General features: G+C 36.0%; 1 protein-coding gene across 1 annotated transcript in view; it reads left to right on the top strand.

Moving 5' to 3' along the window:
• LOC131526119 (complement C3-like) overlaps positions 1-27,637 on the top strand; it is a 204,714-nt gene that overhangs the window by 78,243 nt on the left and 98,834 nt on the right. The window contains exons 16-22 of the mRNA XM_058754266.1: positions 174-245; positions 445-642; positions 15,106-15,220; positions 15,341-15,429; positions 15,532-15,674; positions 25,259-25,465; positions 25,604-25,664. Coding sequence (XP_058610249.1) covers positions 174-245; positions 445-642; positions 15,106-15,220; positions 15,341-15,429; positions 15,532-15,674; positions 25,259-25,465; positions 25,604-25,664 — 885 coding nt within the window. The remainder of the gene's footprint in view (positions 1-173; positions 246-444; positions 643-15,105; positions 15,221-15,340; positions 15,430-15,531; positions 15,675-25,258; positions 25,466-25,603; positions 25,665-27,637) is intronic.

Here is a 27,637-nt window from a genome sequence, read left to right as displayed (position 1 = left end):
AAAAAATAAAAAAAAAAATAAATAAATAAAAAATCAACCAACTTTATAGTTGATCACCCTTTTTTTTAATATACTTGATTAGGTTTACAAAATAAATCTTGCTACTCTTGGGTGCTTTAAACTCAGAATGATTTTTACAATATGTTGATTTATTCAAATGAATTGTCCTCTAGTGCCTGAATGTCCTGTCCCTGCAAAGAGAAAACGAAGAGCTGAGAGTCTCCTGACGATCACTAGTACACTGGGTGAGAAAATGGAATTTACTCAGGTTTTACGCTTACAATTCAAATCAGAAAGGATCTTCAGAGCATTTTTGCTGTGATAGTGATAAAGATACTGATCCTTTTACTGTTCGTGTTTTAAGGAACTTTGATTTTACACCCAGTAGTATTCACCATGTTCTCCTACTTTCCTCATTGTTCTGCACTAAAATTGATTTCTCAGCTGGTAAATACTCCGGTGAACTGAAGCAGTGCTGTGTTGATGGGATGAGGAATAACAAACTCGGCTACACATGTGAACGGCGGGCCACATACATCATAGATGGACCAGAGTGTGTCAAGGCCTTCCTGGACTGCTGCATTGAGATGAAAACCCACAAAAACATGAAAACCGAAGAGAAGGAGCTGATTCTGGCTCGTAGTACGTATCTTCACAGATTAAGATTGTCGCAATAACTACAATATCATAATTAATCACATGGTATAATAGCAGTACACACTCAAAAAAATGATTCGGTCTAAATTGACATTTTATGTAATTCAATTGCATAACAATTTTCCATCCATTTAGATTACATAGTTTTAACATAAACAAATCAATAAACTTAATATGATTCATATCCATCAGTCATACGTGAATGAAACAGGTAAGATTTATGTAATAATTCACAGTAAAGTCCCCACACTGCTCAGTGTTCATGTGTTTCCACACTACACTCAAAAAAATGATTTGGTCTAATTTGCGCCAGTGTTCATGTGTTTCAACACTACAGAGTGTTCAAGTAGAATTGAAGCAGTGCTGGAGTTAAGGAGATAATTATGTGATGATTGATCATTAATGATGAACACCTGCTGTTATCAAGAAGAATCACCGAAGGAAAGAGAAACACAAGAACTACAACTGACTTCAGCCACAGCCGAAAATGAAATCAACTGAAATAAAAGAAGACATTAAATCTCTCAAAATCTGATTAAACAGCTTCACAAACAGCATCAGATTGACCAGATTGACTTTGTTTCTGTCAGACTTCTAGAGAAGCTCTTATTGAGAATTAACAGAGGTTTAGATGCTTTATTGTTTTGTTTGAAATCACCATCAAAGAGACCAGTGTTTCCTTTTGTTGAGCTCTTGACCCTTGGTGTTTTGTTGTTAATGTTAGGTCTGTGTACTTTCGGATGATTAGTTTTTTCATTTTTTTATTTAAAATGGGAAATTGAATAAATCAGTGGTTTATCGCATATTCAAACTTTCTCCTGGGCATAATAAACGAATTTCAGGTGTTTTTCTTACAGTTTTAATTTAGTCTTCGTCACACTCCGTTCAAATGCATCAAATTAAAAAACAATAAAACCAAAACGAAAAATTAAGCTTTTTGATTCACAAATCCGTTTTGGTGTAACAGAAGTTCCCCGTCGCTTTGGGTCCGGGTCTTTTTGTCATTTTATAATATTTACTATATATTTACACTGTAAAAAATTTCTGTAAAATTTACAGTAACTTATTGGCAATTTTGGTTGCCAGTAAGACTGTAAATTTACAAGAGTACTGTAAATCAATAATTACAATTGTACTGTAAAAATACAGCAAACTCTTGCATGCTGTAAAATTGTTGTGATGGTGTGAACATTTGGTAAACTTATTTCATTTGATTCTACTAAGAAGGAACATTTCTTAACATAAAACTGCAAACACTTAATTTATAATAGTAAAATTACTAAAAACACGACTTTAACTCAAATCGTTGCAGTTTATCATCAGCTATAGCACACATGCATGTGGTAAAGCATTTAACAAAGAAATCATCACTGTATCAGCAACTCTACAGTTACTGTCTTTAAATAAAGCAGCAGAACATCAAAAACTGTGGCTCATCATTGACTGAAGCACAGGCTCTACTCTCCACCACAATGGTGATCCACAAAACTAAATTAAACTAATAGAGCTCTCTTGTGCAAAATAATACAGTTCAGTTAAATATTTACTCTCCTTATAGATAACACCTGCTGTTAACAAGCAGAATCACTGAATGAAAGAGAAACAAGAACTACAACTGACTTCAGCCACAGCCTTAGATGAACTCAACTGAAATACAAGACATCATTAAATCTCTCAAGATCTGATTAAACAACTCCACAAACAGCATTACCAGCTTCACACATTACAATTTGACTTTATTTCTGTCATATGTCTATAAAAATTATTTGAGAATTAACAGAAGTTTAGTTGTTTTATTGAAAACGTTTAGTGTGACCTCACCATTGTGGCGGTCAGGGTTTGCTTTAGTTGGGCTCTTGACCATCATTTTTTAATCTTAGCTTTTTTCTGGCTGCTGTAATTGTTTGTAAAGCACATTTGTTATAGCAAGAAAACCCAGAAAAAAATAGCTTTTGATTGATTATTGATAATGATGTAATCATTATCTAGTGGCCTGATTCACTGATCACATTCAAAGGCTGATCTTTAAAGACATGGTGTGGATTTTTTTTTTATTTGTTAGTTTGGTGTTGTTTACAGCTGCTATATGACCCTGAATGAGATGACAAACTGCTACTGAAAAATTTTAAAAATGTCTTATGCACAAAACTATTAGTACTACAGCAACAACTAGACACACACAGACATCAAGAATCAGTGTATGAATCTCAACAATGGTGACAATCAAAAGCTTAATGCTGCAATTCATGCTGGGTACCAGCACAGTACAAAACTCACTCATGAATCCCAGCATGCATTGCGGCATGAATAAATTATGCCACTGAATTGTCCACTTATTGTCTTTAATTCTTACTATGTGCTTATATTTTTTATTTTTTTGTGTTGAGTTTTAGTAGCATGTTTTGTGATGTTCAGAGCTGATCTGTTTATTTATTTTGTTGATTGTCACCGTTGTTGAGATTCATATGCTGATTCTTGATGTCTGTGTGTGTCTGATTGCTGCTGTAGTACTAAAAGTTTTGTGCATAAGACATTTTTAAAATTTTTCAGTAGCAGTTTGTCATCTTGTTCAGGGTCATATAGCAATTGTAAACACACCATGTCTTTAAAAATCAGCCTCTGAATGAGATCAGTGAATCAGGCCGCTAGACAATGATTATATCATTATCAATAATCAATCAAAAGCACGTAATCACAAATTTCTCTGGGTTTTCTTGCTATAACAAACGCAGTTACAGCAGCCAGAGAAAAGCTAAAATTAAAAATCGATGGTCAAGAGCCCAACTAAAGCAAACCCTGACCGCCACAATGGTGAGGTCAAACTAAACGTTTTCAATAAAACAACTAAACTTCTGTTAATTCTCAAATAATTTTTATTTAATTAATTTTTATAGACAGAAATAAAGTCTAATTGTAATGTGTGAAGCTGGTAATGCCGTTTGTGGAGTTGTTTAATCAGATCTTGAGAGATTTAATGATGTCTTGTACTTCAGTTGAGTTCATCTAAGGCTGTGGCTGAAGACAGTTGTAGTTCTTGTTTCTCTTTCATTCAGTGATTCTGCTTGTTAACAGCAGGTGTTATCTATAAGGAGAGTAAATATTTAACTGAACTATTATTTTGCACAAGAGAGACATACTAGTTTAATTTAGTTTTGTGGATCACCATTGTGGTGGAGAGTAGAGCCTGTGCTTCAGTCAATGATGAGCCACAGGTTCTGATGTTCTGCTGCTTTATTTAAAGACAGTAACTGTAGAGTTGCTGATACAGTGATGATCTCTTTGTTAAGTGCTTTACCACATGCATGTGTGCTATAGCTGATGATAAACTGCAACGATTTGAGTTAAAGTCATGTTTTTAGTAACTTTACTATTGTAAATTAAGTGTTTGCAGTTTTATATTAAGAAATGTTCCTTCTTAGTAGAATCAAATGAAATAAGTTTACCAAATGTTTACACACCATCATAACAAGTTTACAGCCTGCAAGAGTTTATTAATTAAAAAAAATTCACATAAGGTGTAGCGTTTGAGCACACAGGCTCTTCATCAGACTGTCTGATGAAGAGCCTGTGTGCTCAAACGTTACACCTTATGTGAATTTTTTAATTAATAAATTTTTCTTGATACTTTTGGAGCTTAGGTGTTGCCGACTTTGCATTTTCAATATGCTTCTACTTGTTTTTTAGTCGAGCACCCATTTGAGATAGATGTGCGTGCTGTTGTTTGCTCTTACTGTATTTTTACAGTACAATTGTAATTATTGATTTACAGTACTCTTGTAAATTTACAGTCTTACTGGCAACCAAAATTGCCAGTAAGTTACTGTAAATTTTACAGCAATTTTTTACAGTGTAGGTATTGATCACAGGATCGATTTGAAGGTTTGGAAGGCTTTGCCGACTCTGCTGTATAGGTATGAAATATGAATTCAAATAAATGTACAAAGTAAATATGCCTCTAACAAGTATATTTTTCTTGTTGTGCAGCTTCTCAATCTATATATAGGCTATACATAGAGCATTGTATAATATATACAATCAGTGGCGCCTGCAGGTGTGGCTGTACGCACCCCAGACAGCAAGCAGTGTCGGCCCAGATCCGGCCCACAACTGGCCCGCATGGATTTCACACGGGCCAGATGTGGGCTGGATCTGGTCCAGAACTATGTTGCTGTCTGGGACTGTGCGTACCATGAGCACTCAGACTGACCTGAGATTTGCCCCGCAAACATTTCAGCAGTAAATTATAGGCCCGTCGTTTGTCCCGCATTTCTGTCGACTGAACCAGCCTTGCCATTAATTATGAATTTATAAGTCTTTTGCACGCCAAAGTGAATTTCTGCATATAAATATTGAATATAAAAGTCAATTTCTGTGTATAAATATTACGCCAAATAGAAACAGAAAATCGTAGGCCTACTAGGCCAATACGCATTTTCATGAGATCGGGTTAGACTAAAACAATTAATTTGTAGCTTATTTTACAAATGGGAATTTTAAAGCTGTTTTTAAAGCATGTGATGCATGGATTTTTTTTTTTTTTTTTAAAGGCCAATAAATAATTCACATATCAGACAAAATTGCCTTGCAGCAAATCCTTTAAATGTTAAGGTATTCAGAACTAGGGGTGTCCCAGACTAAGGATTTTTATAGTCCAATCGGAATTTTCGAGTCTTGCTGATAGTCGACTGATAGTAGAATCATATGTTTGGGGGCGGGGTCAAAATACATTACCAAGAGTCAAGTCATACATTGGACAGTCATAATTACTGACGTTAACACACAGGGAAAATGTGTAACGGACACCTCACAGATACAAAAATAAATTCAGTTATTTTTGTTCAGTAGAGTGAAGCATTTGATAGCCGGTTTTTAATCAATGGGATTTAACTCATCATTTATATCATATAGAATACGGTTTGTTATTTATACAATATAACGTCAATATTAGGACTTATAGGCTATCTGCACAAAATACCCCGAATGCATGAATGTGTCTGTGCGGCTCTGAATGAACTCATTTTGTGGACAAGTTCTTCACGCAACGCGCAGAAACACCCCAGTCAACACGTGAGGTCACGCGATGATCACAGTGACATCACACCATTCTCATCTGGTGATCCTCACAGTGTGAGTAATATATGAGCTCATTGTGAACTCAAAATGTTGAGCAGGTTGAGAGGAGGCAGATCAAATATCAGTCACCGGGGGACATTCTACTTCCTGTTTCTCAACACTATCACAGAGATATCACAGTGCTCTCACATGATGAGCTCACCAGTGCACGCCCAGCTAACAGATTTCTGTAAGATACAACTGAAACATACCATCATGGTGAGTAGTGTTTGCTTTAGTTGGGCTCTTGACCCTTGACTTTATAATGTTATATATTTTTGGGGCTGCTGTAACTGCGTTTGAAAAGCACATTTGTTATGGCAAGAAAAACCAAAAAGACACTGCAATCAGGTCATACTGGTTAATTATTGATGATAACAGTCATCACCTACACTCAATATGCAGTCTTGGTGAGGTTTTATTAATCAACAGCTTCTAAATATAAAAGCTCTGTGATTACACAGTACAGGACCCAGCAGTCTCATCAGTTATGAAGGATAAAAGCATAACACACAAACATTATTAACTACCCTCTCATTTAAAAACAAAGAGAGACATCAAGAATCAGTGTATGAATCTCAACAATGGTGACAATCAAAAGTTTCATGTTGCAATGCATGCTGGGTACCTAGTATCTGTGCAGTGAGTGCACTTTGACCTCACATTAGTATGAGCACACAGTGAGGACGCTGTGAGGTTACACTTTTAGCTCACTGTTACCTCACATCGTGACCTCATCATGAGTATCCTGTGAGATCAGGGTGACATCACTGTGAGATCAAATTGTTGACTGGGACGGCAACTAAACTCTAAAAATTCACAGCGTTTTATTATAATAGTGTTCTCATTATAATGTTATATATATGACAGTCATAGTTATTAATATTCTGCATTGTTGTTTGCACTGTTCGCGCTGCGCACTGAAGAGATAATCACTGTAGTAAGCTTTTTTAAATTATATACAATTAATAAAATGCAAATTATAATCGTGCCTGTTTTAGGCTTTTCCTTATTTTTATATTTTAGATGGTGATGAAAAAATGACTCGCCATCTCTTCATTGGAGGCGCCTTTAGAGAGAAATGCATCTTTACAGATTACATAAAGTAAGAGATTTTGTTTTCGATTTGAATTATTTCGTTTTACAGTAGTAATTTAAAACTTTCTATAGATATATATTTTTATCATGTCTGTGAGGCAATTCGTTTCGGTTCATCATTGTGAAGCGCTCCTGCTCAAGAGACAGCAGCAAGCGCATCCTCTCTAAAGTAGACCCTTTACAGTTCCAAATGATGTATTACTCTTACATTTATGAGCAAAAATTAGGGCGTATTTTAAGTTGTTTCTACTGTAAGAAAAAATTCAAGTTATCGCGCTGGCGCCTCCATGTCCTGTAAAGTGCGCTTAAGCTTCCACTCTCCACACAAACTGCTGTGCTGGATATGCCTCAGCGCACATTTATCTAGATTAAACCTTAAACTAACATTGTGATGAACTGTTTTATATCTATATATTTTATTTTAGGCAAGTCCTGATGATCACTGCTGCCACTGCCGAACGAATAGTAGCAGAATAGTAGTCCTCCGCTGCTGCAGGTGTAGGATTTATAACCGTTTTATTGCAACTACATTTCCTCTTTTTCTCATCAAACAAGCAGACTAATGAATAGCTCGACACAACTCGTGCCGAGGCAGTCTCTAGACAAGGTTTTTTTCTGTGTAAACCAGCGGTTCTTAAAGTGATCCCCGAAATAATTTGCTATAGCCTACCATATTTTTCAGACTGTAAAGGCATTTTTTTTATTTTTTTTATCATGATATACAGTGATTTTTTTCCAAAGTGACTTATATGATGCATTTAAGGCCAAATAATCTAAATGTAGACTTTTAAAAGTAGGCGCGTCAAGTATTCACTGTGGATTGGTTCATGTGGTGGCGTGCGACAGAAAGATGTTCAGGGAGACCAAGAAGCGCCAAAAGTGTTGCATGCTGTTGTTTTCTTTATTTTTCAAAGGCATGACATTTTGTAGCTATTTTGAATGTACAAAAAAATAAAATAAAATAGAGTGTTTAGTTATTTCCCCTGTTGAGGAAAAAAAATTAAATAATTAAATAAACTGCTTTAAAATGACTGCTGCATATTTCCCGTGCACTGCAATACTGGTCTGTGCTTGACCGTAGTCCTGTGTGTCTGCTGATTGATTTAATCCATCGCAGTGTATTGGAACTGTGTGAACTAGGGCAACTCACCTGTTCTAAAGGCTATAGCTACCTTCTTTTTTCGAAACACACAAACACACACACACACACACACTAACTAACACACACACTAACTAACACACACACTAACACACACACACACACACACACACTATCCCGCTCGCCCGCTCGCACTTGCCCATTTAATGGCAGAGGATGCTCTCTTTTTTTTCTTTTCTTTTTGTAGCGGATGCAAATCTGTCGTTTTTATAACGTGCTTAAATTGTTTACGTTCAGTAGCTATTTAGAACACAAGTCACTGAAGGATAACAAACTCCTCATTCAATAAATGAAGAACTAGCCTAACCAAACACCCCTTTCAAGCCAACCAAGAGTGCATAGATATATAGCCTAAATAGCCTGTTGTTCTATAGTGTGGTTCTGTGTGGAATGAAGGTGTGATTATATAATCTTTTCCAATACAGCAAAACCTGTTGGTGTCTTTGTTTTTTGTTTTTTTTCCTATCTTTTCTTATCTGTGCTTCTCATCCACTCTGCACAGTGCAGCTTCACACTGATTTAACTCTGCACAGCTAAATAAAACAGGCTTGGTGCTGATTAAAATTTCTGAAATAAATATTTCTGTAAAACGCTTAGTTTGCACAGAAGAAACCCCGATCTAGGACCTGCCCCGTACAGTTTAAGAATCGGTGTACTGATACAGCAGCAGAGGACTATTATTTTCTTGAACGCAACAGAGGAAAAACTGATGACGTCACGGGTTCAGATTTGGTTGACCAATCGGCAGAAAGGGGCGTCTCATGACCGCCCACAAGGGGAAAACAAATTTTGAAGTCGTTTATCCATTTTCTACACTGTAAAAAATGATTCACTATATTTGTTTCAAAATATTACAAGCAATATTATTAATTAAATTCAACACATTAAAATTAATTAGAATTAATCAAATGAAATGCTAACAATTAACCATTCAAAATGAGTAAAATAGCATGAAAAAATTAAGTAAAATTCAAACAAAAATATTTGTTTCATTGGACAAAAAACACTATGCTAATGATACTATGTTATGCATGTCAGGCCAGTAGTTGGCGATCAAGAAACACTGTGCAAAAACGTAAAAAAAATGACGTCACCTTTTTCGCAAATTCATGCTTTTGTTGTTTACATGGAGATGATACAGGCATCTTGTTCAAAAGCTTGTGTTTCCAGGCCCCCAAAACTGAATTATTGAAGACACCTGATGTTAACAGAATCACTGAAGGAGAAAATCATGTTTTACCATTGGGTCACCATCACGGTGGTCAATGTTTGCTTTAGTTGGGCTCTTGACCCTTGACTCTTTAACATTAGATTTTGTTTGGCTGCTATAACTGAGTTAGACAACAGGTAAGACAAGCCAAGAGAGAAGATGATCGGGTGGTGTTGGTTATGTTTTGACATAATTATCATCTGACCTGAATATCTGAGTTGGATTTACTGTATCAATTTCTGCCATCCGGTGATTGTACAGTGTAATATCTGGAATTTTCAGCATAAACATTTTTAGGAGCTCAACTGATCAAATAATGAAAAAATATTTTATCTAGGCACACAGACATCAAGTATCAGCGTGAGAACCTCAACAATGGTGACCATCAAATGTTGTAGTGCATTCTGGGTGCCACCAATCAAAACTACACCAATCAACAGCTCCCATCATGCATTGCATATTTTTAGTAGTTTGTTTTGTGAAGTTCAGAGTTGATCTGTTTATCTGGATATGCTGTTTATCACCGTTGTTGAGATTCATACTCTCATTCTTGATGTCAGAGTGTGCCTAAAAAACACTTTTTTTTTTTTTGGATCAGAACAATTTTTAAGAAACCCTTTGGATTATACTGAAAATTTCAGATTTCATACTGTAGAATTACAGGACTGCTGTAATCTAAGTGAATCTAATTCAGAGATTCAGGTCAAATGATGATAATACGTAATCAACACCACCAGACCACCTTCTCATTTGGCTTGTCTAACTGTGGTTTAACTCAGTTACAGCAGACAAACAAAATCGAATGTTAAAGAATCAAGGGTCAGGAGCCCAACTAAAGCAAACATTGACCACCGTGATGGTGAAACCCAATGGTAAAACATGATTTTCTCCTTCAGCGATTCTGTGTTAACATCAGGTGTCTTCAATAATTCAGTTTTGGGGGCCTGGAAACACAAGCTTTTGAACAAGATGCCTGTATCATCTCCATGTGAACAACAAAAACATGAATTTGCGAAAAAGGTGACGTCATGTGCATGCATATTACTTTTTGTGCACAAAGTGGTTTGTAAATTATTTAAATTATCTGATTTTACAAGACTACTAGATCTGAAGGTATATAAAAAATCTAAAGCAGTACTACATCCATGCAATCAGATGTTGGACTTGAAATAAGGTCAGTGGATCATTTGCCCACAAGTCTTTTTTTTTTTCTTAGCTTTGCTGGCTAAGCTAAATGTGTTTTATATAAACAGACAGCAACCAGTGTAATATTTACACCAACATGTCAAGGGTTAAGAGCCCAGAGCCCAACAAAAGGAAACACTGGTCTTTTTGATGGTGATTTCAAACAAAACAATAAAGCATCTAAACCTCTTCTCAATAAGAGCTTCTCTAGAAGTCTGACAGAAATAAAGTCAATCTGGTCAATCTGATGCTGTTTGTGAAGCTGTTTAATCAGATCTTGAGAGATTTAATGTCTTCTTTTATTTCAGTTGATTTGATCTTCGGCTGTGGCTGAAGTCAGTTGTAGTTCTTGTGTTTCTCTTTTCTTCGGTGATTCTTCTTGATAACAGCAGGTGTTCATCATTAATGATCAATCATCACATAATTATCTTCTTAACTCCAACACTGCTTCAATTCTACTTTAACACTCTGTAGTGTGGAAACACATGAACACTGAGCAGTGTGGGGACTTTACTGTGAATTATTACATAAATCTTACCTGTTTCATTCACGTGTGACTGATGGATATGAATCATATTAAGTTTATTGATTTGTTTATGTTAAAACTATGTAATCTAAATGGATGGAAAATTGTTATGCAATTGAATTACATAAAATGTCAATTTAGACCGAATCATTTTTTTGAGTGTATGATGATACCCAGAACAATAAACTAAGGCCTGGGACGACTTTCAAATCTCAATTTAAAGTTTTCAATTTCAATTTATTTATAAAGCACAACTAAAAACAACTACACTCTCAAAAAGGATGTGTTAACTAATAACACATTTTGTGTAATTTTATGTGTATCATGTATAAAAAGAGATAGAGAGAACTAACACAGTGTGTCCAACACAATATGTGTTAACTATCATCCAATCACATGCTTAATCAGCATTCAAATGACGTGAATATTGACTCTCTCTCTCTCTCTCTCTCTATATATATACAGTGGGTACGGAAAGTATTCAGACCCCCTTAAATGTTTCACTCTTTGTTATATTGCAGCCATTTGCTAAAATCATTTAAGTTTATTTTTTTCCTCATTAATGTACACACAGCACCCCATATTGACAGAAAAACACAGAATTGTTGACATTTTTGCAGATTTATTAAAAAAGAAAAACTGAAATATCACATGGTCCTAAGTATTCAGACCCTTTGCTGTGACACTCATATATTTAACTCAGGTGCTGTCCATTTCCTCTGATCATCCTTGAGATGGTTCTACACCTTCATTTGAGTCCAGCTGTGTTTGATTATACTGATTGGACTTGATTAGGAAAGCCACCCCCGTCAACAATTTGATCTCACAGTGATGTCACCATGAGCTCACAGGATACTCGTGATGAGGTCACAATGTGAGGTAACAGTGAGCTAAAAGTGTAACCTCACAGCGCCCTCACTGTGAGCTCATACTAATGTGAGGTCAAAGTGCACTCACTGCACAGAGACTAGGTACCCAGCATGCATTGCAGCATGAAGCTTTTGATTGTCACCATTGTTGAGATTCATACATCGATTATTGATGTATCTCTTTGTGTCTAAATGGTACAGTATTTCAAAATGTCTGTGTCTTATGCTTTTAAAATCCTTCATGAGCAATTATGATATGGCTTAGTGCTATACTGTATAATCAACACAGAGCTCTTATTAAAATCTTCAGATTAATATCTCCTCACAAAGGCTGCATACTGAATCTAGGTGATGGTTGCGCTGTTATCATCAGCAACAAATCAATATCACCTGTTTGCAGTCTCTTTTTGGTTTTCCTTGCTTTTCAAACACAGTTACAGCAGCCCCAAAACATACAATGTTATAAAGTCAAGGGTCAAAAGCCCAACTAAAGCGAACACTAATCACTTTGATGGTAACGTCAAACAAAACAATAAAACATCATCTAAATCTGTTAATTCTCAATAAGCGCTTTTGTAGATGTCTAACAGAAATAAGAACCCCGCTCATCTTTTGAGTTCACAATGATCTCATATATTACTCACACTGTGAGGATCACCATATGAGAATGGTGTGATGTCACTGTGATCATCGCGTGATCTCACGTGTTGACTGGGTACACTGTCTAATGAACTGTGCCAAGGGTTCTATTGATAGATTAAACATAAGAGGGGAAAGTGGGCATCCCTGCCTTGTGCCTCTACAAATATTGAAGATATCTGAGATAAACCCACTGGTAGATACTCTGGCCATGGGATTGGTGTATAGGGTTTGTATCATTCTAATGAACTGATCACCAAAATTAAACTTTTTCAATGTATACCATAAATAATCCCATTTCAGCCGATCAAAGGCTTTTTCAGCGTCGATAAATAGGAGGCCACTAGGTGTTTTCAATTTCCCTGATTCTGCAATAACATGTAGCGCACATTATCCGCAGCCAAACGTCCCGTAATAAATCCTGATTGATCTGGGTCAATTAATTTATGAATCACTGATTGTAGACGACAGGCAATAACTCTAGCATATATTTTTAAATCTTCATTAATCAAGGAAATACGCCTATAATTAGAGCAATCCGAATGGTCTTTGTCGGGTTTAGGTAAGACTGTAATTAAAGCCGTATTAAGATCTTTATGAAGGAGGCCCTTGGATATGGCGTCATTAATAGTGCGTAACCATATGTGACCTAGTAAATCCCACAGCACCAAATATAAATCAACTGGGATGCTGTCAATTCCCGGTGACTTCCCCTTATGTGAACCCAATACCGCATTATGCAATTCTTCCAGTGTAATTTCAGAGTCTAGACTATCACCTTCTTCCTTTGAAAGTTTGGTTAAATTCAACTGGTCAAAAAAACTATTTAACTGGTCTATGTTGGGTTGCGTTTCTGAAGTGTATAATTTTTCAAAAAATGCCTTGAATGTTTTATTGATGTCTGTGGGATTCGAGGTGAGACCACCTTTATGGCTTTTGATTGCCTGAATGTTAAAACGTTGCTCATGTTTTTTCAGAGTGAGCGCAAAGAGTCGACTCTGTTTGCTTCCATCTATGTAATATTTATGTTTTGTAATATGCATTAAATATTCTGTTCTCTGTCGAAGCAAGTCATTAAGAGCAGCCCTTTCAACATTTAGTTTCTGTTGCGTTTCCAAATAAAGCAGATCAGTGTCTACTTTAGTTGGGCTCTTGACCCTTGACTTCTGTATTAGTATTTTTTTCCCCTCTTTTTCTCTGGCTGTTGTAACCATGTGATCTTCAAACATATTTGTTACAACTCAAAAGCCCAGAGGAAATGATCAGTAGTTGGTTGTTATATATTTATAATGACGATCATCTGTAAGTGATGTTGTATTGATTACAGTAAAAGTGGTTCTAAAAGCCATTGGTTCTGTGATAGTCAGTTAATAGAATTTTTTTTTTTTTTCTTTTTAAAAACATTTATTTATCATTCAATTCAATACATAGTTATAACATCACACAAAAAAATGGAACTCTCTTCCCATACATATCATTCACAATGTTCAAAAATTGGGTAAGAAGTTGAACATTTCCATTTCTTAGATGTTTCCATCACTGATAGAGAGTTCCTATCTCTTAACACATAGTCTCTGATTGAAACAAGACTTTAGGTAATCACTGTTCCCGCTGGTATATCATATCTTTTAAAGCAAGAAATATTCCTTGCTTTCCATATCCCCTCTTTAATGACATTGATAACCGTCCACCATCTAATCCATTCCTCAGGGTCTATGTTATTCAGCTCTCCACAGAAAATCCATTTCACCTGGAAATGAATACAAGTCAGTTAACCATTCTCGTACATGAAACCATACCTCCTTAGCATATTTACAAGACCAAAATAAATGGCTGAAATTTTTTAAGTCTTGTTTGTCTCCTTTTTTAAACATCAATGAGATGACTCCTTCTCTTAAAGAAGATGGGAGTTTTCCTATATATATGTTGTTTCAGCAAGGTTTTTATTCCCATAATCCACACATAAAACCCCAGTTCACGCTGATGGAGTATTTGGTATTATTGTCTTATTTGTCACCGCAGTTGTTCTTTAAAATAAAACCATTTGCGGATTTGTCCTATGTCTTACTGAACTACAGTGAATTATCATCATATCCTAAGTTTTTATCCACCGATCCTAAAATAAAGAATATAGGCTACATATAAATACACATTAAACAAAACAGCTAAAGCTCAAACAGTGGATCATTTTTATCAACATCGCCCAGCTAAAACTGCTCAATGTTTAAGTATGTCTGCTTTGTGAACAGTGAAAAGTGCAATAATATCTGACTTTATTTAACGTGCAACCCACCTGTTGAGATTGAGGACCACTATTTGCGTTCATCATCACACAGAAACATAATTAACATAATTTGGGCTGCTATAACTGTGTTTGTAAAGCACATTTGTTATGGCAAGGAAAACCAAAAAGATCGTATGATACCTGTTCATGTCTAAAAGCCTGCCCTGGTATAGTTCTTCTTTTTTCCAATATTTAAGCATTTAGACTTTTACTTTCTGACCCCTGGACTTTCCACCTCTGTTACTCACACTTTGAGTATCACCGTATGAGAATGGTGTGATGTCACTGTGATCATCGTGTGATCTCACGTGTGTTCTTTTTACTCTATAAGGTTGGTTCTCTCACATTTTTTATCTATTACAACAGGTGAGGATGATGATGACTATTATATAGACTACGAAGAGTTTGTGTCACGTACACAGTTCCCTGAGAGTTGGCTTTGGGAGGAGGTCAATCTACCCACTTGCAAAAACATACCCTGGTAAGTAAGAGTTTGTGTTTCTTTAGACAACAGCATTGTACTGAACTGAATCAAGTCAGTCTTTGTTGGTGAAATAAAGCTTGTTGGTGCTTTTCCATCTGTCACTTCCTCATGTTCCAGTGAAACAACATCAGTCACAAAACAGATGTTCCTGAAAGACTCTATTACTACCTGGCAGATCTTGGCTGTCAGTCTGTCACCAACACTTGGTAAGGTGAAGCTGCAAATGCAGGATATCTGAAAAACATCATCATCATCATCCAGGATCTTCTGCTTTAAATCCTTCTGTGTGTCTGTGTTTCTACTCAAAGGCATCTGTGTGGCAGAACCTGAGGAAATAGTTGTTTTTAAGAGCTTTTTCATTGACCTCAAGATGCCTTACTCAGCTGTGCGCGGAGAACAACTGGAAATCAAGGCCATTATTCACAACTACACCTCAAAGAAGATGCAAAAGGTAGATGAGATTTGATATTAAAATTGCTTTTAGAGTTATAATATAAATTAAAAACATGCACAGTATTTACCACTTATGTCAAATAATTTACTAGTGACAACATACATTGGCTGGAAAATGACATCACTGAAACAATGACTTTCAGAGGTGTAACATCCAGGGGTCAGAAAGTAAAAGTCCTGCCATATTCCTTATTCCACTCATGAACTCAGCCATCTGATTTAACTAATTAGTTATACCTCCTGGAGAAGTGGGACCAAGTCATTACTTTCAAGTCACAAGCAAGTCTCAAGTCAAATCCCAAGTCCTCAAAGAGTTAAAGTTAATGAGATAATGAAGTGACTAATTAAATGATGATTGTGCATTAGTGATGAACACCTGCTGTTATTGAGAATTATAGAGGATCAGATGTTGATGTTTAATTGGTTAAAATGATGCCACCATCATGGAGATCAGTGCTTGCTTTAGTTGGGCTCTTGACCCTTGACGTCCTGTGTTCGATCGCTCTCTGTAGCAATGCATATAGTGTTGTAAAGCAGAGCGGTCAGTGCTATGCAGTGAGGATATATTAGCTGGTTTTATATGATGAGATTGTTATCTTTATTGTTATCACCATGACCAGCTCATGATGACTATTAACTTTTTATTTTTTATTATTCATGTATATGTTTAGGTTTTGCATAATCAATCCTGTAAAACTACAGCATGCAAACAAAGTGCTGCTCTTATAGTTATAGTGAATGAATTTTAAATCTATGTAATGCATATAAAAATTGGAACTCCAGTACTATCTTCTTCTTCTGGTCTTTTATGGCGGTTTGGCAAACCAAAGAAAAAGGTGCATTACCGCCACCTACTGATCTGGAGTGTGGAGTGTGCATGGATTTGGAAGAAATAAATACAAAAGGAAGAGGACATAAACACACACACACTAGTGATGTTACATTCGTGAACGAATCGTTCTTTTTGAATGAATCTTTCAAGTGAACGAATCATTCTCGTTCACGTAATCCATTGACTCATATTTCTCGTTCACTGAAATTCCTCCATCCGCAGCAGCGCGGCGCTATTAGCAGCGCATGCGCACATCAGTGAACCGAGTAGTTGTGTGGAACCTCGAGCCAATAGCCTTCGAGTATGAGATGTGACGGAGCATGTGATTTGTTGAATGTAGTGAACGAATACGCCCATCACTTACCGAGTCGCTGTTTTGAGTCTGAACGAGAGAGAGATCTCGTTCGTGAACGAATTGAACGAACTGGTACATGAGTCAGAATGAATGTGTACCGGGTAGGTCGGTCATTTTAGCATGTGAGTCAGTCTCGTTCAGCAATCAGCTGAAAGTGGATGCAAAGTGCAGCAGGTACTGTGGCAATGTGCACATACGCTTGTTTATATATATTCATATTTAACATAGGCTACAGAACATAACTCCACAATTTATGAATGTGTAAAAGTCCGACCAAACAATTAAAAAAATAATTATGCAAGAAAACCTTATGTTTTGGTCATCTGAACCCATTTTATTTATTTAATGAGTAGATTGCACATTTTAATAAAGTCAAATCAGTTTTTTGCAACAAATAGTAATGCAGTACAATCGTTTACTTTAGACATGACACATAAGACACTCTTTTTCGCCCCCTGCTGGCGTATATATGTAATTTGAAGAAATGGAATCTGAACAAATCATTTTGGTGAACGAACTGAAAATGAACAAATCCCTGGTAAAAATCAAAATTTTCATCACTAACACACACACACAAAAAAACTAGATTCTATCTATTGTTCCTGTGTTTTTCAGATATCTAAATAATATTTAATGCATTCTTGATTGCCTTAACCTGTTTCCTAACAATACTATTAAATAAATGTTATCAACTCCCAACCTTCTAAATCTTGTATTAATTAAAACCTCTCCTTTTTATATGCATCACTGTTTCTAATGCTTCACATTTAACTCCAGTGCTATTTAGACACACACAAGACATCAAGAATCAGCATATGAATCTCAACAATGGTGACAATCAACAAAATGCTTCATGCTGCAATGCATACTGGGTAACACCATAGTAAAAACTCCCATCATGCACTGCAGCATGAATAATTATTGTCACCACTGTTGATGATCATATGATAAGTGTTCATGTCTAAAAGCCTGTGCAGAAACAGTTCTTTTTTTTTTTTCCAATGTTTGAGCATTACATTTGTTTAATAGGACTTCTTTTTTGCAGTTCAGTGCTAGCTGAATGTCAGTCAATAAGCTAAAGACAAACCACTTCATGATGTTCATTAAAAACAGAAAGCGTAAGCTAAGCTGTTACCTCAAGCTTTTAAATCAGGAATGCGCAAATATTTGTTGTGAAACAACATTGCAATTGCTTAAAAGCAATCCACTTTAATTTATTAAAAGGGTCAAGAGCCCAACTAAAGCAAGCACTGATCTCCATGATGGTGGCATCATTTTAACCAATAAAACATCAACATCTGATCCTCTGTGATTCTCAGTAACAGCAGGTGTTCATCACTAATGCACAATCATCATTTAATTAGTCACTTAATTATCTCATTAACTTTAACTCTTTGAGGACTTGGGATTTGACTCTAGACTCGTTTGTGACTTGAAAGAAATGACTTGGTTCCTCCTCTGGTGAAATCAGCTGCTGAGTTCATGGGTGGAATAAACATATGGCAGGACTTTTACTTTTTGACCCCTGGACTTTACACCTGTCTGTAATATATCTGCTTGTTTTACACTCTTTGGCCACCAGGTGGTATTGTGAGCAAATGAAGGCTCCAAAAATTAACCCTTTTGTGGACCACTTGGCTGAAAAGCTGAAAAGCTTAATGAGGCTTTATGAAGCTTCATCTGCCCATCCCTACAATGGCACCTTTTTAGTTACACCCAGCTTCACTGCCCCATCCTACCCTGTGAATTTCAAGCCCCGGGATGCCCCCATTGCTTAAAACAAAGCGATAGAGCAAAATCTTTCCCCTGCACTGCGCTGGGTCGGCTTACGGGAGAGCTTGTGGGTGATTCCCGTTCATATCATAAAACAGAGGTTCAAACTCCGGTCCGAACACCACTGACCACGCGCTTTGGGCTCTGCTCTCACAGAGAATATTGATTTATGTATCATATTTTATTTTAGATAAAACTAGAAACAATGTTTAATTTATAAAGTGTTATTTTGAAATGTAAGTCAATAACAATTGGCTGAAGCCAGAGCCAATGGTGAGAGAGACCCTGCCCCTTTTTGGAGATCTCCGGTCTGCAGTTATATCCACTTGGCTTCCGTTTTAAAAACATTTATTTATCATTCATTTCAATACATAGTTATAACATCACACAAAAAAATGGAACTCTCTTCCCATACATATCATTCACAATGTTCAAAAACTGGGGAAGAAGTTGAACACTTCCATTTCTTAGATGTTTCTGTCTTTTAACACATAGTCTCTGATTGAAACAAGACTTGGGATAATCACCGTTCCTGCTGGTATGTTATATCCTGTAAAGCAAGAAAATATGATTGATTTCATATTATAGATTATAGCAATGGGCTTCAACAGCATAAAATCTAGCAATGTTCTAATCAGACAATATGTAAGAATCAGTGTATGAATCTCAACAATGGTGACATGCTTCATTCTGCAATGCATTCTGGGAGCCCTGCATGAGTTTTGTTTGATGCACCCAGAATACACAGCAGAATGAAGCATGTCACCATTGTTGAGATTCATACACTGATTCTTGATGTTTGTGTGTTAAAGAAAGATATATCTATATAATTGTTTAATCTTTGAAATTATCTGGTTAATATTTTACTGGCTATTAGGGTTCAGGAAGTTATTAGTGAGAGACTTTTGTGTGTGGACATGGAGTTAAATGGTATTGCTTTTCAAATAATTAACATATATTGCTCTCCAGATTTACAAGAGCGGAAAGAAATTTTGAAAGAAATAACCTCAATATTAATTTGTGGGCGGGAAGTAATTGTATAATAGCTAAAGAAGATCGGAAATCAATAACAACAATAAAACTTGATTCTAGTTCAATAGACCTCATGAATATTATTAAGGACTTTAAACTTACAGATATTTTTAGATCACAGAACCCCAATATGCCAGGTTTTACTCGGTCTAATCGTTCCGCTTTCTCTCGTATTGATTTCGTATTCTCCTCACTTACAATTGAAGTAATGGAATCTTCTTTGGCATAATCGGAAAAGAACACCGGTTTCAAAGTAGATTGTGTGGTGAGGATAAACGGAAATAGTACGAGGGGATGATCTGGATTATACAAACTGAATATAAATTTGTTAAAAGATCCTAAAGTGGTATCAAGATTAAGAGAAAAACTTAATCAGTGGAAATCTCTGCAAGAATTGTATAGTTCTGTAGGAGATTGGTGGGAAGGTCTTAAAACTAGAATAAGGAGGTTTTTTATCCAGGAAAGTAAGAAAGCTACGTCGAAAAGTAATTTCCATTTTAAAAAATGTCAGAGAGATTTGCAAATCTTATATTCTATGTCTCATTTTGGATTTGATGTAGTTGAAGATATTGCAAAACTTAAGAAAGAAATGGCTAAAATGATGGCTTATAAGAGTAAGAGTTATATTATAAGGAGTAGAGTTCAGTATATGGAATCTAATGAAACATGCACTAGATATTTTTTTTTAGGAAACTTCTTGGTTCCTCAAGTCTAGATTCTTTAAAAATTCAAGACGATCAAATAATAACAGGAACCCATAATATAGTATCCCATGTTCATTCGTTTTACGAGAATTTATATAGATCAAAAAACATAGAAGAAGAGGATATGATGACTTTCTTCTCTGAAATTGGAAACAATATTCAAGAAGATTATAGAATGGAGGAGATTAACCTCTTTTCTTTGTTCACAAAAAAACAAGGTCTTTACTATCTATTGTGGATAAAGCTATGCTTATGGTACATATCTTTCTTGAATTATTAAAGGAATATACAAAAATCCACATTACCTCATGCACGCATACAGGCTAGAACAGTATATCAATTAATGTTAAAACTAATGTTTTTCATTAAATATGATATGAGTTATCAAGCATGTTCATATCTTCTTCATAGTAGCCTGCAGGTAAATGTACATTGGCCAATCACAGAACACAGTATGTGAATTCTGTTAACATCGAAATACAGTAATCATCATTAACTAAGCATTAACTTCTCATGACTTCATCATGTGTGTGGCCCCTCAACTAAAGTGATATGAACATGCTTGATAACTCATATCATATTTAATGAAAAACATTAGTTCTCACATTAATTGATATACTGTTCTAGCCTGTATGCATGCATGAGGTAATGTGGATTTTTGTATATTCCTTTAATAATTCAAGTAGTCTTACATGCACAAAATAATGCTTTTTTGAATCATGTACCATAAGCATAGCTTTATCCACAATAGATAGTAAAGACCTTGTTTTTTTGTGAACAAAGAAAACATCATGATTATGCGTAATAAATCATAAATCATGATAATGTACTCGCCTTAGTTAATGTATTAATTAAGGTGTTGTTCATCCATGAAGTCATGAATGAAAGACTTTGAATTCATGTTAGTTCCTGATAATTCATGAGATATTAATACATGAAGTAATGCATGATTCACATATTAATTTATGCATGAATTCATGGTAATTCATGTACCCTTACCGTAAAGTGTTACCGGAATTCTATACAACCTTTTGGGAAGATTTAAAAGATAATTTGCTAATGATGTTTATGGAGAGTCTACGCATAGGAAAACTCCCATCTTCTTTAAGAGAAGGAGTCATCTCATTGATGTTTAAAAAAGGAGACAAAAAAGATTTAAAAAATTGGCGGCCTCCTGACTTTGCTAGGGGTAGATGCTAAAACATTATCTAAAGCCCTTTTTTTTAAGATTCAGCCTATTATGCCCAAGTTTATTGGTAGTGATCAAACATGTGGCATTAAGGGGCGGTCCTTACAAGACAATTTGGCATTGGCCAGAGATAGTTTTTTGTTTGCACAAGACCGTAAACTGCCTTTGGCCATTTTAGGACTGGATCTGGAAAAAGCCTTTGACAGTATAGATCATTGCTATTTACATAGATTATGTGAGCGTTTAGGCCTTGGCCCCTCTATATGCTCATGGATTAAACTGCTTTATACAGATTGTCAAAGCAAAGTATTGGTTAATAACTATCTGTCAGACTCTTTTGAGATTTGCTCGGGTGTACGACAAGGTTTTAGCTTGTCCCCATTGCTATTTATTTTAGCGGTCGAGCGACTAGCTTGTGCGCTTATGCAAAACCCAGAAATCAAAGTGTTTCCGATCCCGGGCAGTTCAGGGTCTCACTTTATATGGACGATCTAACCCTCTTTCTTATCGATAATAACTACATTAAGGAAACTTTGCAAATCTGTGAAAAGTTTATTCTAGCTACCGGTGCGAAAATTAATAGAAAAAAGACTGAAATTCTGTATTCCTTTTGGAAAGAACCTAAATTAAATTTGGGCTTTAAAGATCATGTAGAATCCATTAAGATTTTAGGGATTTTGATTGGTAACAACATGGAGAAAATTAATTGGGATCAGAGACTTGATAAAATTAAATGGAAAGTAAAACAGTGGGAGGATTGAGACCTTACTTTGAGAGGGAAAGTGTTAGTAATAAATGCCGAAATTTTAGCTTCTCTCACTTTTCTAGCCGCAGCTTTGCCGGCACCAGTTAATTTTATAAGATCAGTTAAAAAAGTCTTGTTCGGTTTCCTTTGGGGTTCCAAACACGAAAGAATGAGAAGAGAGTTATTGTATAAATCAGTAGTTAAGGGTGGGCTAGCAGTTCCAGAAATAAATATTAAATTGGAATCAATATTTTTGACTCCTATTCTGAAAGCTTGTCTAAGTAAGAATGAAGAAACTTTGTGGCATTGTTTTGCTAAGTTTTTGGTGGGCCAACAGGTAGCCAATGCTTGGAGGATTAGACGCCCACAAAATACACCCCATGCTGATTTTAGACCAAAGATATACGAAAAGGTGTTACTCTTCTTAAGAAAAGTTAAAGTGTCAGACATCCCTATCGAGAAAGTAAATTGAGTGAATGTGCAAAATATGTTATACCCAGAATTACAGAGGGTATCTCCGGTGGGAAAGCTCATTGAGTTTGATTGTATTCAAGTATGGGAGAATGTAAGCAATGTATTTTTATTTAATTCACATAAAGACATTGCTTGGCAAGTATGCATCAAAGTCTACCTACTCAAGTGTTTTTGACAAAAAAGGAATTGCTCAAAGAGTTCACAATGTACAAAATTCAAATGTGGAGAAGACGAGTCCATCAGCCATTTATTTTGGTCTTGTAAATTAGGAGGTATGGTTTTCTGTACAAGAATGGTTAACTGACTTGTATTCATTTCCAGGTGAAATGGATGTTCTGTATGGAGAGCTGAATAACATAGACCCTGAGGAATGGATTAGATGGTGGACGGTTATCAATGTCATTAAAGAGGGGATATGGAAAGCAAGGAATATTTCTTGCTTTAAACGATATGATATACCAGCGGGAACAGTGATTACCTCAAGTCTTGTTTCAATCAGAGACTATGTGTTAAGAGATAGGAACTCTTTATCTGTGATGGAAACATCTAAGAAATGGAAATGTTCAACTTCTTACCCAATTTTTTAACATTGTGAATGATATCCCAGTCAACACGTGAGATCACGCGATGATCACAGTGACATCACACCATTCTCATACGGTGATCCTCACAGTGTGAGTAATATATGAGCTCATTGTGAATTCAAAATGTTGAGCAGGTTGAGAGGAGGCAGTTCAAATATCAGTCACGGGGGACATTCTACTTCCGGTCTCTCAACACTATCACAGAGATATCACAGTGCTCTCACATGATGAGCTCATGAGTGCACGCCCAGCTAACAGATTTCTGTTATAAGAACCTTCTCCAAACATACAACTGACTTCCAGACACAGCCTTCGATGAAATCAACTGAAATAAAATAAGACATTAAATCTCTCATGATCTCAGCAGAGAATGATTAAACAACTCCACAAACAGCATCACCAGCTCCACTCATTACTAACCAGACTGACTTTATTTCTGATATCTACAAAAGCGCTTATTGATAATTAGATGTTTTATTGTTTTGTTTGACGTTAGCATCAAAGTGATTAGTGTTTGCTTTAGTTGGGCTCTTGACCCTTGACTTTATAACATCGTATTTTTTTGGGCTGCTGTAACTGTGTTTGTAAAGCACATTTGTTATGGGAAGGAAAACCGAAAAAACACTGCAAACAGATGATATTGGTTTGTTGTTGATAATGCAATCATCACCTAGATGCAGTCTTTGTGAAGTATCATTAATCTGAACATTTTAATTATAACAGCTTTTTGATTATACAGCATAGGATCAAACAGTATAATAATTTTTGAATGATTTTAAAACAATAAGTCACAAACGTTTTGGACTATGGTGTCATTTTAAAACAAAGAGAGACATCAAGAATCAGTGTATGAATCTCAATGGTGACAGTCAAAAGCTTCATGCTGCAATGCATGCTGGGTACCTAGTGCAGAGTGCAGTGAGTGCACTTTGACCTCACATTAGTATGAGCACACAGTGAGGGCGCTGTGAGGTTACACTTTTAGCTCACTGTTACCTCACATTGTGATGTCATCATGAGTATCCTGTGAGCTCATGGTGAGATCACTGAGATCAAATTGTTGACTGGGATGTATGGGAAGAGAGTTCCCTTTTTTGTGTGATGTTATAACTATGTATTGAATTGAATGATAAATAAATGTTTTTAAAACGAAAAAAAAAAAAAAAAATTTTTGCCGGTTCTTGGTGTGTAGAACTATTGCGTTGCCATAATGTGCAACTAATACCATAGATTAGACTGCTATGGGACGATAGCTTAATCATCGGCAAGCGACTAGCATCATTCAATCACATGTACTGTTGCTGTTTTGCCATAACAAACATAGCTGAAACAGTTAGCGAAAAACGTCAAGAGTCAAATTGCCCAACTGAAACAAACACTTATCATCACAATAGTGATATAAAACCAAACTATTACTTTCAAACAGGCATCAACATCTAAACCACTGTTAATCTCAATAAGACCTTTTGTAAATGTCTGACAAAAAATTAAAATAAAGTCAATCCGGTTTATAATAAGTGAAGCTGGTAATGCTGTTTTTGGAGTTATTTAATGAAGTTGGAGCATCATCAAACAAAGGTTTTTTTTTTTTTACTTTCAACCAAAATTTGACATCTGAGCAACATTTGTCTTCACATCCAATGTCGAAAGGAAAGTTTCCTGCTTAAATCTTAATTACAGTATTAGAGGATAATGTTCTAATAATGTTATCAATAAACATTTTTTGAATGTATTTAGAGAATGTTATCCTAACTTTTAGGAGAATATTATTTGAACTAAAATAAAACTTGCTGCTGAAAACATTACCAGAACATACCATAATGTTCTCGGAACATTTTTAGAACAATAACATTCCTAGCTGGGAATTTGTGTCTCACTGTACCATTTTAACCAGGTGCGTCTCGACTTTATGGAGACAGAAGATGTTTGCAGCTCTGCCAGTAAGAAAGGCAAATACAGAACAACAGTATCTGTTGACCAAGAATCCAGCATAGCCGTTTCATATGTGATTATTCCCATGACTTTGGGAAGTCATAATATTGAGGTGAAAGCTGCAGCATTTGATTTCTCTGATGGAATGAGAAAGAAGCTGAAGGTGGTGGTACGTTTGATAAGAATTTTGTCACTTTAAGCACTTCTGTTGCTTTTAATTTGGTATTTGTTAATACAATAATCAATAGTTGTTTGTCTTATGTTCAGTAGAGCGCTACAGGTAGTTAACACTCTCTTTCTCTTTCAGCCTGAGGGTGTGTGGTCTGAAATTCACGGTGAATCATTAGAGCTCAATCCCGCCATGACTGGTAAGATGAGCCACACGACAACACACTTTCATTATGCAAAATTACACACATAATACTTCCAACTAGGGCTGCACAATTATATATATATATATATATATATATATATATATATATATATATATTTGTATATATTTATTTATATATATTTGACCCTGGACCACAAAACCAGCAGGACAATATTTGGCCGAGATACAACTATTTGAAAATCTGGAATCTGAGGATGCAAAAATGCTTTGTGGTTCAGGGTCATATATACACTGTAAAAAAAAAAATAGACGTAAAAAGAACTGTGAAATGTATGGCAGCACAGGGTCCCAAATATTTACCATTAAAGGTCCCATGACATGCTGCTTTTTGGATGCTTTTATATAGGCCTAAGTGGTCCCTAATACTGTATCTGAGGTCTGTTTCCCGAAATTCAGCCTTGGTGCAGAATTTCAGCCACTATGAGCCAGTCCCACAATGAGATTTCCTTAGGACGTGCCATTCTGTGTCTGTAGCTTTAAGGACGAGAGAGGCGGGGCAAGGTGCAGGGTGGGGGTGTGGCCTTAACCAGCTTGCGCTACCATGCGCTAATGTTGACAGTAGATGTATCGCAATGGCTCATAGACACGCAGTCATTCAAGCTTTTCAGTTTGACCCAGAATCTGATCCAGATGGAGAAGCACCGGATGAAGTTGCAACTCAGCGGCTACAGCAGGACGTCTCAGAATGGTTAGTTTAAAATATTGTGTCTGGATACGGTTCTTTAGTTGGTTTGTTTATGTGTGCTGTTTCAGTTATTATCATGTAGCTAATGCTAGCCATAGGCTCGGATGAAGGAAGTAAAAAAATACTTCGGTGTTCATTTGTACATCCAAACACTGAGCAACTGTCATGCTTCGCTCGTTTGCAAGCCATGATGTCTCTCGAGGAAAAAAAAAAATTGTGCTCGCCTCGCACGGTAGTAGCTCATTTTCTCATGGGCGGGCAAAGCAGAGAAAGGGGAGGTAACCTTTCCCCGTATGACGACATAAAGGGAAGATTCCAGATTGGGCCATCTGAGCTTTCATTTTCTCAAAGGCGAAGCAGAAGACCCAGGGGTCGGTTTACACCTATCGCCAAATCTAGCCACTGGGGGACCATAGTCAGGATAGGGGAACTCATATTAATGTTAAAAAACCTCATAAAGTGACATTTTCATGCCATGGGACCTTTAATGGAAATAATGGTTAAAGAATGGTTTTTTTTGTTGTTTTTGTTTTTTAACGGTCAATGACTGGCAGAAGTATCTCTCATACAAAAACTGTACAATTACGAAAGATTATCTCAATTTATATCCTGATTTTTTGCTTAAAGGTTTTTACAAAGTAACTCTTTTACTTGACAAATGTTTTCTGGTTTATTATTGTGAAACATTCTCTGTAAAACATAAATCTTTGGCACTCAGCCATTAGCTAACAACAGCATACATGTAATCACTGTATCAGCAATTACACAGTTACTGCCTTTAAATAAACCAACATGCAGCATGACATCAATGTTTATTGGTCTTCTCCTGGACTGAAGCACAGGCTGTACTCTTTAGTACAATGGCAACCCACAAAACAGACAACTGAAACCCTTTAAATCCCAGCAGAACCTTAAACACCAACAAATCTCTCTAGATCTCAGCATCTTCACATATTTCAATCCAGTCTGACTTTATTACTTTAATTAAAAAAAAAAAAATTGAGAATCAGAGATGTAAAATACAGGTTCAGAAAGTAAAAGGCCTCACCAGTATTTTGTTCCAATCGCCTGGATTTGCTAATTAGCACAATTTTTCAGCCAGGAGGTCAGAGATGGGACCAAGTCATTCCTTTCAAGTCACAAGCAAGTCTCGAGTCAAATACCGAGTCCTCAAAGAGTTAAAGTTAATGAAATAATTGAATGACTAATTAAATGATTGTGCATTAGTGATGAACACCTGCTGTTAACAAGCAGCATCATTG

The sequence above is a fragment of the Onychostoma macrolepis genome, chromosome 01, assembly GCF_012432095.1.
Source record: "Onychostoma macrolepis isolate SWU-2019 chromosome 01, ASM1243209v1, whole genome shotgun sequence".
NCBI lineage: Eukaryota > Metazoa > Chordata > Actinopteri > Cypriniformes > Cyprinidae > Onychostoma > Onychostoma macrolepis.
This window is presented reverse-complemented; position numbering and strand designations above follow the sequence as displayed.